Source organism: Ictalurus punctatus, chromosome 17, assembly GCF_001660625.3.
Source record: "Ictalurus punctatus breed USDA103 chromosome 17, Coco_2.0, whole genome shotgun sequence".
NCBI lineage: Eukaryota > Metazoa > Chordata > Actinopteri > Siluriformes > Ictaluridae > Ictalurus > Ictalurus punctatus.
The window spans coordinates 2975711-2990894 of NC_030432.2; the positions used below are offsets into that span (position 1 = coordinate 2975711).

Genomic DNA, 15184 nt, shown 5'->3' on the forward strand with positions numbered 1-15184 from the left:
ACAAAGCTAACAGTGAGTTCCAATATCAGGAAATAAAGGATGAGGCAGGAATTTTGTAAGGAATTAAACATCTGTGTGTAGTGCTGTTATGGGAAAATAATCAACGATAGAGTAGTCTGATGCAACCCAGTGTGAAGCAGAGTTTCTTTCATCACCCCAAAGTTGATTATTTTCCTATAATGGCACATCCCGAAGTGTTTTATTCCTCTTATACCACAGCAATTTGCCAGCAATAACAATTTTTTAACTAAATTGACGAATGACACATTGTATTTAATGTTGTGGAACATCATTCCCCTTACCAGCCTCTCTTCTATTTTCTCTGTCTTAAATATAATAAAGCTTGTCTAACTTTCACGTTTGCAAGGCACGGACACTGGAGACTCCTTCCACGGCACATAAATAAACCCATATGAATAATTACACACGTTTTTCTGCTGTGTTTTTGGAGTGTTCGCCATCTAAGTCCCCTGTGTAAGCCGTTACCATAGGAACAGCAACGTATTAGAACGAGCACATTGATATAAACCTGCACTACTGTCACAGCTGCTGTTATAGAAAATGAATCGACCCTTTCTGACCAATCAGAATCGGAATCGAGTATTCAGTAGCGCTGTCGTATACACTAATTCCCGCTACTGGGACGCATCTAGCTGGCGCCTTTCCCCCCTCACATATTATGACTGTTGCTATGGTTACAGCTAGGTGAATGTTGTGTGTTTTGTCTGGTGTTTTGTCTTTTTAGTCAAACATTTCCACCTGCCGTAGACGAAACGCGTGTGTAATTAAAAGAAGACATACTGACGGGACGTAAACTGTTTATGTCATCGTTGTTATGGTTACGTGTTTCGGTTGAGTCTAGGGCACGTAATAGAAGTTTAACTGAAGTGGGAGGTTCGAGACACCTGCCTAACAATATGAGAAGAAATAAGAAAGAGTTGACATATTGGAAACATCATTCATCCGTCTATCCAGCGATATTTTTCAAGTTGTGTTAAGCAGATTGACTGAGACACGAGGATATTTCATTGTCGTTTGATTCACGTTTTTTTTTTTTTTTTAATCTGCGTGTCTTGTTTTTATTCTTCTGGGTTTAGGAAAAGGTCATGATCATTTATTTGAATGAATTGGCATGGAGCTGCAAATGCAATAATAGGGCTATATTTATTTATTTCTCTCTCTCTCTCTATCTCTCTGCTTCCTTTGGGGTTAATTAGCCTCGTTAGTTACGACTTATCTCATTATGAACATGTGGATTTTATCATGTAGTGTTGATTGAGTGCTTGAAAATATCTGAACCGCTGTAAAGAGAGAGAAAGTGCCATAGAGGCTGAGAGAGAGAGAGAGAGAGATGAGCAGAAGAGTGCTGATACATAAAGAGACAGTGAAGGAAATTGAAAACAAACGTGGACTCTTTTCCATTAATGAGATCTCACACGTTGATCTAAACGAACGCTGACTCAGACAAGGGTTCTTTTGTCAATTCGTTCACTTTTCTCTCGTCCGCACAGCTCTCTCTCTCGCTCTTATCGAAGTTGCCCTTTCCCCCATTTTTACTTCTCGTTGGAAACAGAATGCTAAAAAAACCCTAAGCGACAGGAAACCGACCCGTGTTCTACTTCCTGTTTCATTTCAGAGGTCATTCTTCAAGCGCTCTTGATGCAGTCATCCACAGGATAATTAAGTTATCTTCCCCTCCTAAACCTGCTGTAAGGGTCCTCTATGTAGAACTTCGTCCCCCACGGATGGACAACCGAGAAGCCCTTAAAGCTCGCAAAAAATACAGGGCGGCGTCTATAGAATAACGCTACGGCGAATTTCACCGCATCCGGTATCTCAAAAAAAGCGACTTCGTTCTGATCGTTATATCTACGGTCCGTGTCGTCTTCCGTTAATTCAGTTCTCCAGACAAACTCGTCACATCCCGTCATTTATTTACACGTTATTGTTTGTAGGATGTTGTTGTTGTTGTCCCCCCCACAGACAGTGATACTGAAACGAGTAACCAATCAGAGACGTCACAGAACAGAACAGCCTTATGGTTATCGGTCCACTGTGTCCAAAACTATACAACATGTAGGTCACAAGAACACAATCACATATGTCTCACCATCTGTTCTCCGTGTTTCTCTCTCTCTCTCTCTCTCTCTCTCTCTCTCTCTCTCTCTCTCTCTCTCTCTCTCTCTCTCTCTGTCCATCTATCTATTTTTATCTAAAGCTCTAATAAACGACTGTATTTTGATGGGCACTTAATTTTGTGTGTGTGTGTCCTACACATTTATTAGTGTAATCACATTACAGGTTAACTCGAGTGGCAGAGCACTTACTGGAATGGTGCGCGCACACACACACACACACACACACACACATATATATATACACACAGTGTCTAACCTGAGCGTGTCCCCGGATGAGGGGCGTCTCTTCCACAAGTTGGCTAGGCTGCTGGTGGGCGGCGGCGTACTTTTGCCCCGCCCCACATGCATGCGCACGGCTGTAGAGGTGGTGAAGGCGCTCCGCACGTTGCGCTCAGGCTTGGCCAGGATGACGTAGACCTTCGGTGCAAACATGCAGCTGAGCGCTACGGTGCCGCTCAGGCTCACGGAGAAACACGTCGTGACAATCTTGTAGTCCGAGCCGAAGTAGATGGGTACGAACGCCAGCCAGATGACACACGTGGTGTACATGGTGAACGCCACGTGCTTGGCTTCGTTAAAGTTCGCCGGCACGTTGCGCGTCTTGAACGCGTAGAAGGTGCAGCTGAGGATGAGCACGCCGTTGTAGCCGAGCGGCGCGACCACGCCCAGGGTGCTAGTGTTGCAGATGAGCTTGACCTCTCGGATGGACGGATGGTGGAAGACGACGTCCGGTGGCTCCAGGACGAGCAGCGTGACGATGATGCCGAGCTGCACCAGGACCAGGAAGGAGGAAATGGCTAGCTGGGCGCACGAGCTCACGAAGCGTGGCTTCTTGGTGCAGATTTTCTTCTTGCTGCCTGCCAGGATGCGAGCGATGCGGTTGGTCTTGGTGACGAGAGCCGAGTAGCTCAGGGCGGGCGCCAGGCTGACGCCGATGCGCTGCAGGAAACAGGAAATGATGCGAGGTTTAGAGACCAGGCAGAAGGTGCAGACGTAGCCCAGGCCGATCCCGAACAGGATGACGTAGCAGAGCTCACGGCTTGACGACTTCACCACGGGCGTGTCACGGTACACCACGAACACGGCTGCCACGAAGAACGTGACGAGGAGACCGAGGCAGGAGAAAACCACCGCCGCGATCGGCTCCGGGTCACCCCAGTGCAGATACTCGACGGGGATCGGGTCGCAACCTGCAGAGAGCGTGAGAAGAAACCGCAAGGATTATTGATCTATTCCATAACCAGTGTCCAAAAGTTACGTCAATATTTACAACGGGGAAAGTCCTGTGTATTCAGAGCCGGGTTACGCACCCTAAACAGAGCGTATGAACTGTCTGACAGCTACAGGCTCAGCGAGAGACTGTGTTTACCATGAGAGATCGATACAGAGCTGCACTCGCGTATTTTCATAGCCAAATGTTAACACTTCTTCCTCTGGGGAAGGACGCACAAGCGGTACACGCTGCGAAAGATGAGACAGTCCGTCACTGCCTGAGATCTCGAGCGTTGACAAGTTGTCTATTATTTATGATTTATTTCACTATTATAATAACGGGGCGGCACAGTAGTGCGTACGTACATACCAAACCACAGAGAAGGAGACAGGAAGTAGAGAAAAGAAGCAGACAGGCAGAACAGAGCGGAGCGGAGCAGAGAGTGTAGGGAATAAATAAATAAATAAATAAATAAATAAATAAATAAATAAACAGAGGAAGATGTATAAGGACATACTGAGAGATCGAGAAAGAGAGGCAGATGGAGACGTCAGTCAACAAGGCATAGAAAGGAAAGAGAAAAACTGTGCCTGAGACGCATAGATAAGATGAGAGATAGAGGGCCAGATGTACACAGATGTGTCCGTGTCTGTTTTTAGGTGCAATCAGCCTGCATTCTGCTTGAAACCCCCCTCGAGCGTTAAGACAGGAAACCGGCGTACGAGAACAGGTTCTCCTCCTCGTGCATTTGAAGTCTTCGTATAGTGCCTGGGCTGTCGGGGTGCTTTTGTCGCGCAGATCTGGCAACCCTGATCATAACACGTACGACGGGGGACACGTTCATCGATTTATCTCGGCTGTATTTTCCATGAAAGCATTTATACCACGGATAAAACGTGCAATGGGATGGGAGAAAAAAAAAAAAAAAAAAAAAGGCAATCGTATAAGAGGAATGAAACACTTTAGGACGTGCTTCACGTCGGGCCGCTTCACGTTTACGCCGTAAATGTTTTTATTTTCCCATAACAGCATGCCTTTTACTCTTTATTTAGGAACCACGGTATCCGTATTAATGCCCTCGACACCGCTCACTTGTTCAGTGAGAGAGGAATTTAGATTGAGACATACACAGAGAGAGAAAGGAGAGAGAGAGAGAGACTGGGGAGAGTAAGACTGAAGCGGTGAGAGACGGAGAGACGGAGAAAGATGCTTGTGGCGGTGTTGCTCTTCGTTAATATTAAAAACTCTGCAGTATGAATGCGAATAAGTTCTGCAGTGTAACAGTGCGCTAATTAATTATTCATCGACCTCATTAATTATTCATTATTAACCTATTGCTGCTTCTTGTTGTTATTTATTCCTGTTCTTATTACACTTGATAAGGAAGAAACCATAAATATCCAAACGTAGGACCTGTCGCTCTGTCTGTCTCTCTCTCTCATCGTCTCTCTCTCCGACTGTGTAATTATTCATCACTTCAGTGAAGCAAAATGAAGTGAAGCAATGACGCTCAGAAGGAAAATGAAAACACGTCGAAACCTGAATGTGAAAATCTCGTAAGCCGAACAGAATCCGTCTGTCTGAAGGCATCTCTGCTTTATTAACTGCCTCGACAGATGTCACGTCTTCGTGTATTCATCTCCTTATTAAACGGCTAATGAAAAATCGCACGGTGAAATGAAACAATTCGCCTCCAAGAGACGCGAAAGCAATTTGTTTACAAGCTGTCCTGTCTGTCTCTCTCTCTCATTGTCTGTTTCACAAAAAACACACCACAACACACCCAGCCATGCAGATAAACACCTACCCGGACAGATTACTTCACTAATCTGATTTACGCACTTAGACAGAGAGCTTCTTTCTCCCTGTATGTTGAGAGACAGAGACGCACACACGCCTTTATTCGGAGTCCAAGACTGAACTCGGTGTTTACATTGGGAGAGTTACTCGTATTCAGAGTCGGGTTACGCGGCAGTGTACGTTGCTCCACGTTCGGATGATTCAATTCTCCGTGGTGTAGTTCACGCCTCTGAGATTTCTTGAGTAGAAGCGTATAATATCATATGGGGGGGGGGGGGGGGGGGGGGGTTAATCCGGGATAGAAAATCCGGACTTTTTTTTTTTTTTTTTTTTTTACTTTGCTGTTAAATGTGATACTATGTACCATACAAGCAGGAAGAGATTAACTCATTAGCCGTTAAACAAAAGTCTACCATGACGATATAGGAACGAGATGATGGCAAGCATCGGCGTCTAATATCAGTCTAGTATATCGCCGATATACGGCTGCGTGAATAGTCCTCCATGTGACAGTCGCATTGATCACGGAAATTCGGTTTGACTTCAATCGTACGGATCGTGTTCGGTATCTTCTTGCGTTTTATTTCGTTATACCTTAGCTAATTATGCGCACAACGTCATGAACCCACTTCGTTAATGAACCCACTTCGTTCCTGGGAGCTAAGCGAGTATATATCGAGTGTATCATACTTTTAATTCGCTACATCACTATATTACATGCTATATCGCATCCCAAAATTGGGATAGCGCTATGAGCAACTCCGTGTATGCTTGAAATACTTGTCTTGTATGAGGACAGAAACATGGCTGCAGTATGGCGTCCACGTACGTGTACCAGCCAAGTCAAATATGTCCCAGTATAGGAGGACAGATTCTTCAGACCTACACACACACTTTACTTACGTAGTAAATAAAAACCCAGCACAACACAAAACAAAGCCTGTTATTTACATTCTTTTCATCCTCATCAAAGCATTCAGCGAGCCATCGTGCTTGGGGCGGGGTCATCCTGGAAGAAACCACGCCCCTTAGGGTGGAAATGTCAGCGAAATTCAAACAAATCCCCGGCATTTTGTTGACTTTAATTCGTCACACGTTACTGGCCGTCCGTCTGTGTCCGTACCTGTGAGGTCATCAGTAGGCCAGGATCCGAGTTCGCAGGCTCGGCATGTGTACTCGTCAAACACAAACTCGTTTTCCTTACAGGGGGTGCACGTCCAGCAGCAGCTCACCTCGCCCTTACGGATCACCTACGGAGACGGTGAGACAGACAGGGAGAGAGATACAGACATGAATAGGAGGAGCACGACGCATTTTTTAAGGCGGCTTACCAACAAGGCTTACAGAATGGGACTATAAGGATAGAGATAATAAAGATAGATAGATATATACATAGATGTTTATCCAAAATAAAATCTTTGTTAAATATGTGTGCAACAACTATTGGCACCCTTATGAATTCATATGAAAAAAAAAATATATATGACGTATATTCTCATTGATATTTTACATTTTTTAGTACACCTGGGTGACTAGGGATAGGAAACTGTTCAACCATGACTTCCTGTTTCACAGGGGCATAAATATGAGGTAACACATAGACCAAATTCCCTTATTCATTGATAATGGTTAAGAGCGAGGAATATAGCTGTGATGTGCGGCAAAAGGTTGTTGAGCTTCACAAAATGGGACGCGTCTATAAGAAAATAGCACAAGCATTGAAAATGCTCATTAACATCATCAGGGCAATAATTAAGAAGTTCCAGTCAACTGGAAATGTTATGAATCAACCTGGAACTGGACGTGTGTCTATATCGTCTCAACGCGCTGTGAAGAGGACGGGTCGAGTGGACAAAAAATCTCCAAGGATCACAGCTGGAGAATTGCAGAAGTTAGTTGTGTCTTGAGGTCAGAAAGTCTCCAAAACTACAACCTGAAATCTCCTACATCACCACAAGTTGTTTGGAAGGGTTTCAAGAAAAAAGCCTCTACTCTCATCCAAAAACAAACTCGAGCGTCTTCAGTGTGCCGACACTACTGGAACTTCACATGGGATCGGGTTCTATGGTCAGATGAAACCAAAATAGAGCTTTTTGGTAATAAACACAGAGGTGTTTCTGGTTCACACAGAGAGGTAGACATATGGAAAAGTACCTCATGCCCACGGTTAAATATGGAGGAGGATCTTTAATGTTTGGGGCTGTTTTTCTGCCAGAGGACCTGGACATTTTGTTAGGATACACGGCATCATGGACTCTATCAAATATCAACAGATATTAAATGAAAACCTGACTGCCTCTGCCAGAAAGATTAAAACGGGCCGTGGTTGGATCTTCCAGCAGGACAACGATCCAAAACACACATCAAAATCAACACAAAAATGGTTTACTGACCACAAAATCAAGATCCTGCCATGACCATCCCAGTCCCCTGACCTGAACCCCATAGAGAACCTGTGGGGTGAACTGAAGAGGAGAGTCCACCAGCGTGGACCTCGACATCTGAAGGATCTGGAGAGGTTCTGTATGTAGGAACGGTCTCAGATCCCTCGCCATGTATTCTCCGACCTCATCAGGCGTTATAGGAGAAGATTCAGAGCGGTTATCTCGGCAAAGCGAGGTAGCACAAAGTACTGACTGAAAGGGTGTCAATAATTGTTACACACCTACATTTAACAAAGATTTTTTTTTTTGGATAAACCCGTGTTGTGTTCGCGATTGTTTGATATCCATGAGAGCAGAGTATTTTTGTGAATTTTTTGAACAAAAGATCAAAAGGTTAAACAGTAAAGACAATTTTTCACAGCCTTCTTTGCTCATATTTACCAAGGGTGCCAATATTAGTGGAGTACACGATGGACAGATAGATAGATAGATAGATGGATAGATAGATAGATAGATAGATAGATACAGCAAATGCATGCATGTGCTTCAATGCAACAGTAAACAGACCAGGGTTCTCCATGAGCTCCTGATTAATTAAGGAGCCCTGAAGCCAATTACAGGTTGAAGCTGGACTAAATGTAAAAAAAAAAAAAAAGAGTTTCATCCAATTTGTCACCTCTGAAAGTGTTAAATGAGCTTAGCGAAGTGAATCACTGCAGGCCTGCTGGAACTCATCAGTCCATTTAATGTGTGATAAATCAAGGTCGAACTTAAAGCTGACATTTTGTAACCACTTAGAGAAATGTCATTAAGGCACACAGTGACATTTCACTAATTCTGTCACTGTGTGAAAGTCCACTGGGAAAGAAAACTCTAACATCCTTCTCTCCCTTTCTGTCCAACACCAGCCTCCTTTCAGGATTTTTCTTCAACCCTGAGCAACATTTGTTCATCTTACACCACCTGGATTGCTGCACTAAATTAGAGTAATGATGTAGGCTTTCAGTCCCGATGACAATGAGAGAGTCAGAGACAGCGGAACCTGAAGGAAAGGAAGAGCTGAACTACTAACGTGTAGGGTTATATGAGCGGCAGGCTTAGTAAAGTCAGGGTCAGTGAAGTAGCTCATTATGGGTGGGGCTAATTGGGGTGTGGTTAGTGAAGGGAGGTGTTAAATGGGGTTGAGTTTTTTTCTGGTGATTCTGGTGTTTAAACTGTGATAGAAGTCAACACAGAGAATAACGTGGTTGGTATAAGACAGGGGAAAGTGTTCGTTGTGTGGGAGACACTGACCTTGATCTGTCCTTTATCGCAGGGCTCGCTGCAGACCGACTTAATGATGCTGTCTTTGTTCGGCCAGATTTCGTCATCGTCTATCTGCAGGCCGCTGTTGTCCCAGCTGCCCACGTTAGTGTAGTCGTAATAGTCTTTTCCCATCTTCTTAAAGTTCATGATCACATAACTGCACACACACACACACACACACACACACACTTATATAGCTTAACTGACTGAGTGACTGACCAAAAGACCGAGTGACTGATTAACCTAGTGACTGACTGAGCAACTGAATGACTGATCCAGTTACTGACCGACTCGCTGGATCTCTGAGTCAGTTACTGACCGACTCGCTGGATGTCTGAGTCAGTTACTGACCGACTCGCTGGATGTCTGAGTCAGTTACTGACCGACTCGCTGGATGTCTGACTCACTTACTGACCGACTCGCTGGATGTCTGACTCACTTACTGACCGACTCGCTGGATGTCTGACTCACTTACTGACCGACTCGCTGGATGTCTGACTCACTTACTGACCGACTCGCTGGATGTCTGACTCACTTACTGACCGACTCGCTTGATGTCTGACTCAGTTACTGACCGACTCGCTTGATGTCTGACTCAGTTACTGACCGACTCGCTGGATCTCTGAGTCAGTTACTGACCGACTCGCTGGATCTCTGAGTCAGTTACTGACCGACTCGCTGGATCTCTGAGTCAGAGATCCAGCGAGTCGGTCTGTAACCGAGTCAGACATCCAGCGAGTCGGTCAGTAACTGACTCAGAGATCCAGTGAGTCAGTCAGTAACTGAGTCAGTTACTGACCGACTCGACTCAGACTGAAGTAAGTGAGTTAGACTGAATTGACTCAGCGTCTGACCTACTGACTGACTGAATGCTCTTCGTACCTTCCTGGCGAATCTCCGTTCTCATCGAAGTAGATGTTCTCTCCATTGACGCCTGTGAAGTTGGTCTTCATGAGAAACTCGAGCAGTTTGGAACCGTCGATTGGCCGCATGGCATCACAGAGTCCCGCCATACCAGGACAGAGAGCTCTCTGCATCATATGAAGCCCATACGCCATGCTGTAGATCGCATTTATTACAAAACCCATCTTAGTGTCCTGAGCGTACTGCTGCCGAAGCGAATCTCGCTCTAGACGGGACGAAGACACAGAAGGAAGGACAGACGTCTGTGAGACAGCGAGTGAAGTATCTACCTCAGCTGAAATTCTGCTCTGCTTTAATAGCTCACTGCTTGGATTGTAATTCCATTCATTTGACAAGTGTCACTTTGGATAAAAAAATATATATATATTCAGTATTTAGCATTCACTGGAAATACATACATTTGTAAGCTATAACCGATCAAAGGCTTTGGTGTCCATTTGATTTTCCTGACAAACCTGGTGCTTAATACAGCCTTGAACATTGAAATTAAATGCAGCTGCTATAGTAATTAAATGTTCAGGTCCTTCTTCTGAGTCATTAGTCAGGGAAATTTTATTTGCACCCCACCAAAATACCTATATATATATATATATATATAAACCCAATTATAGCACCTGTCAGATCAATGTCACATCAGTAATTCCTTCTTACCAATTGCTTTTTTCCCCCTAATAATAATAATGAATAATGAGAGAATTTCGTCCTGGTGCAGCTCTCCAGTGAAGGGAGATCAAGCACATCAACTATTCTCTCAGCTTAACATGGTAGCCACAGAATCTGTGAACATATACATCCAAACACGAATACCAGTGACCCCCAAGACTCTTGTGTATCAACTCAATGACTGTAATTCCAGCTACGGCTTTCAAAACGCACTCATTCACGGCAACTCCTGTTTCCATATCATTGAAACATAGATGTATATGATGCATCAGTTGCCCTCAAGATAGCAGGCTAGACTACTGCAGCTCAGTGTGTAGGAGTGTGTGTGTCGAGTAAGTGTGTGTATCAAAGTCCTGATACACTCTCCTCCTTCCCAACCTCATCCACTACATCAGAACAATCCTGGAGTTTAACCTCAGAACACCTACCTCTCTCTCCCCCTCGCTCTCTCTCTCTCTCACACACACACACTCACTTTCATTCAAACCAAAATTCAGCAATTCACTGGCGGTCACAAATTGCGTTTCATTCATATCCCCCTCTTCTTTTCTTATTGAAATGGGGCTATTTGAAACCGTGCGGCTTTGATGTGACGCGCGAACAGTCATGTGCTTCGGGTATGAATGCAGAATGAAACGGAAAAGAATCAGAGGAGGAGAGAGAGAATGTTAAGGAAGAAAGGAATATCATAGAAAGAGGGGCAATGAGGGCAGAGGAGTTAAGGGAACAGAATGGCCAGGCACTCTACGTGTAATATGCTGATTTGGGTGAAAAAGGAATCACTAAATGAAGAATAAAAGAGCGTAATCTGCCGCGGTGTAGTCGGATCTGTGAATACAGAGGTCTTTGGAGACATGTTATTTGTTATTAATTGAGGTTTTTAAAGGCAGGTATACAATTGTTGATCTAGTTTAAAGGTTTTTGGCCAGACATGTCGTTGGAAACGTTTTGGACCGGGTCTGAAACGTGTTTGGGTCCATTATGGTTCACTGAAGTGAGTTTAAACTCATTCTAATTATCAGCTGTTGAAATGGGTTTGAGTTTGGGTGAATCGTGGGTTAATTATGGCTAAAATGGATCTGAGCTTGAATGAGAGGGGCTTGGGCCATTTCTCATTTACTGAAACGGTGTTTGGGTTCATTCTAATTTATTGGCATGGGTTTTGGAGATGATTGCGGACGGTTTGAGTTTTTGAAATGGACTCTGTGGGTTATTTAAATCAGACTGGGAACTGAAATGGGTTCGAGTGAATGAGCGGTGTTTGTGCCAGTTGTGAGTTAGCATAAATGTTTTGGTCCCACTGTGGATTAAAGGAATGTGTGCTGGGTTTGCATTATTATTTTGGATTGCTGAAGAACCAAAACGTTATCAAAACTTTGGGTTGCTGACTTGAGTTTAACCAGCTGTGAGTTCCTGAGATGAGCTTGGGCCAGTTCTATGTTAATTGTTTAAGGAACTGGGGTTGAGTTTGGGTTATTGAGCTAGTTTTGAGTTTGGGTCATTAAACTAGGCTTTAGCTTGGGTCATTAAACTAGGCTTTAGTTTGGGTCATTAAACTAGTCTTTAGTTTGGGTCATTAAACTAGGCTTTAGTTTGGGTCATTAAACTAGTCTTTAGTTTGGGTTATTAAACTAGGCTTCAGTTTGGGTCATTAAACTAGTCTTTAGTTTGGGTTATTAAACTAGGCTTTAGTTTGGGTCATTAAACTAGTCTTTAGTTTGGGTCATTAAACTAGGCTTTAGTTTGGGTCATTAAACTAGTCTTTAGTTTGGGTTATTAAACTAGGCTTCAGTTTGGGTCATTAAACTAGTCTTTAGTTTGGGTTATTAAACTAGGCTTTAGTTTGGGTCATTAAACTAGTCTTTAGTTTGGGTCATTAAACTAGTCTTTAGTTTGGGTCATTAAACTAGGCTTCAGTTTGGGTCATTAAACTAGTCTTCAGTTTGGGTCATTAAACTAGGCTTCGCTTTAATATATTGAACTGGGGTTGAGCCGGCTATTGAACTAGTTTTGAGTTTGGGTTATTAAACTAGGCTTCAGTTTGATATATTGAACTGGGCTTGAGTCTGCTATTGAGCTAGTTTTGAGTTTGGATTATTGAACTGGGGTTGAGTTTGAGTTATTGAACTAGTTTTGAGTTTGGATTATTGAACTGGGGTTGAGTTTAGGTTATTAAACTAGTTTTGAGTTTGGGTTATTGAACTAGTTTTGAGTTTGGGTTATTGAACTGGGGTTGAGTTTGGGTTATTGAACTGGGGTTGAGTTTGGGTTATTGAACTGGGGTTGAGTTTGGGTTATTGAACTGGGGTTGAGTTTGGGTTATTGAACTGGGGTTGAGTTTGGGTTATTGAACTGGGGTTGAGTTTGGGTTATTGAACTGGGGTTGAGTTTGGGTTATTGAGCCATGTTCGAGTTTGCATTATTGAACTAGTTTTGACTGTGGGTTATTGAACTGGGTTTAAGTCAATTGTCGATTATTGAACAGGGTTTGCAATAAAATAAAATAAAAAGGTTATTAAATTGGTTTCTGATGAATCTGACTGGTTTGGGCCAGGCAGGTGCATGTTAAATTTTACACAGAAAAGTCTTCGGAGTTTACTCTGATTGTATTGCAGTACGTTTGGGTTAAGTTGCGTTTTGGTCGTTTGTAGGTTAGTTTACCGCGGTGTGGTTGGAAAAAAGGTAGGCTACTAAAAGTGGTTTTGAGCTAAGTGAGAGCTGTGCTGGGGCAGGTGTGTCATTATTGATAAGGGTTTTTAGTCGAAATAGGCTGAGGCAGTGATTATCACATGAAAAGCTGTCTCTCCTCCATTAATGTGTAAATATATTCAGGAATAAATAGACAAATAAGTGAACCTCTTTGCCAAGAGATGCGATGAGTCTCATCCCCCACCTCCACCTGCCCACGTCTTTCTGATTCTACTAGCATAACAATGGCTCCGTAGCTAGTGTGCACGCATACTGTACATCACCGCGTGTGTGTTAGATAGATCGTGTACACGGGGGGTAATCAGTCGGACTATGAGAGGAAAACCTGGCTGTTATGTTTACAACAAAGTGAAAGAAAAATAGCTTGTGTATGTGTGTGTGTGTGTGTGTGTATACTCACTGCTACAGGTCCGGTTGTAGTCAGGGTTCTCCTGAGGATGACCCTTTAGTCTGCAGTTGAAGCGATGCTGCCAGAACTCCGGGAACCACGGATTGCGCAGATTGTTGTCAGGACGTAATTTTAAATAGTAATCGTCGAACCACTTCACGTCCAAGGATCGCAGTTTTATTGTGATCCCACCTGCTGCCTCACGCACGTACCCGTCAGTCACGTCATAACGGTCCGCCCATCCGTCACTGGGAGGAGAAGGGGCGGAGACAAGAGACAAAGCAAAAATCATTCAGGGTAAAGTTTTCCTTTAACGTTAGAGTTGTGTATAAGCCTAGCTACATGGAGCTGGAGTAATAACGTCAGTGGAAGGACCTCACCGGGAGTGCTGCTGGGCGGAGAAATCGATTTTATCGGCCGGTGGTGGTGATGATGGCGTGCCGGCGTGGTTACAGGTTCAGAAACTGATCAAGCGAGAAATATATTTCGTTGACTCTTTTCTCCTTCTTTCACATACAGTACACACCTTTTTTTTTTGTCCTCCATCCGATTCACAACCTCTACATCTTTATCTTTCTTCCTCTTTTTGTATTTATTCTCCCTCACTTCTCATTTATTTCTCCTTTTTCTCTCTCACACATACACTCATTCCCCCAGTCCCTCCTCCCTTTGACATCTTGCAGTGTAATTCCCTCTTTTCCCAGCCAATACTGCCTATGAACATGATCTAGTTCACACACACACACACACACACACACACACACAAATCCGTAAATCGGTTCACAGTTGTATCACTTGCAATATTTCTAAATGCCGTTGTCATGGATACAGCTGCAGCCAATCACACTCCAGCATACTCTGAGGGCATCAACCACACATGTCGGGCAAAAGATGATGCCATCTGTACCCCGTGTGTGTGTGTGTGTGTGTGTGTGTGTGTGTGTGTGTGTGTGTGTGTGAGAGAGAGAGAGATCTCACACCTCTTAAGAGTTTTGACATTCCAAGGTGAGCAGTTACAACAAAGGTGACCAATTAATGTGCAGCAACACGGCCTGATATGCAAATGAGCACCAGCGACTAAAGTCTGTGTATGAGAGATAACGTGCACACACACACACACACACACACACACACACACACACACACACACACACAGAGAGAGAGAAAATGGCTTGGAGAGGTTGTGCTCATAGACTTCATTACAAATGAAGATTATACAAATTATGCACATAGGGTTCATTGAGGAGAGCTGCACTGTGTGTGTGTGTGTGTGTGTGTACATAATATTACACTGACATCGCAGAGTTCTGACTGGACTCAAGTTGGAAATGCCTACGAGGCATGTCTTTGGACTTGGGGAGGACACAGGTGTACCTGGAAGAAACCTCTAAAGCACAGGGAGAACATGCAAGCTCCGCCCACACAGGGCGGAGTCGGGATTCGAACCCCCAACCCCTTTACTGACGTCCTAGTCACTAACTCCCATTTTCTAGTTTTCCAGATTTCAGTTCTCCGCCTTCCCTGGTTTCCCAGATCTCCAATTTTCTCTTATTTTTCTGTTTTCCTTTTTCCTTTGGTTTCCTGGTTCATTGCTTCCAGCTTCCCGTCCTTGCGCTGCTAGTTCACATTTCCCCCCAAAATTCCTTCGTTTCCTGTTTTT

At 43.9% G+C, this 15184-nt stretch overlaps 1 protein-coding gene across 2 annotated transcripts in view; it reads right to left on the reverse strand.

Moving 5' to 3' along the window:
• Positions 1-15184, reverse strand: part of grm5b (glutamate receptor, metabotropic 5b) — a 51574-nt gene that overhangs the window by 6372 nt on the left and 30018 nt on the right. For both annotated transcript variants that reach the window (XM_047161382.2, XM_053687125.1), the window contains 5 exons: positions 13537-13772; positions 9723-9969; positions 8829-8997; positions 6275-6401; positions 2395-3328 (listed from right to left, as the gene is read on the reverse strand). In XM_047161382.2, coding sequence (XP_047017338.1) covers positions 2395-3328; positions 6275-6401; positions 8829-8997; positions 9723-9969; positions 13537-13772 — 1713 coding nt within the window. The remainder of the gene's footprint in view (positions 1-2394; positions 3329-6274; positions 6402-8828; positions 8998-9722; positions 9970-13536; positions 13773-15184) is intronic.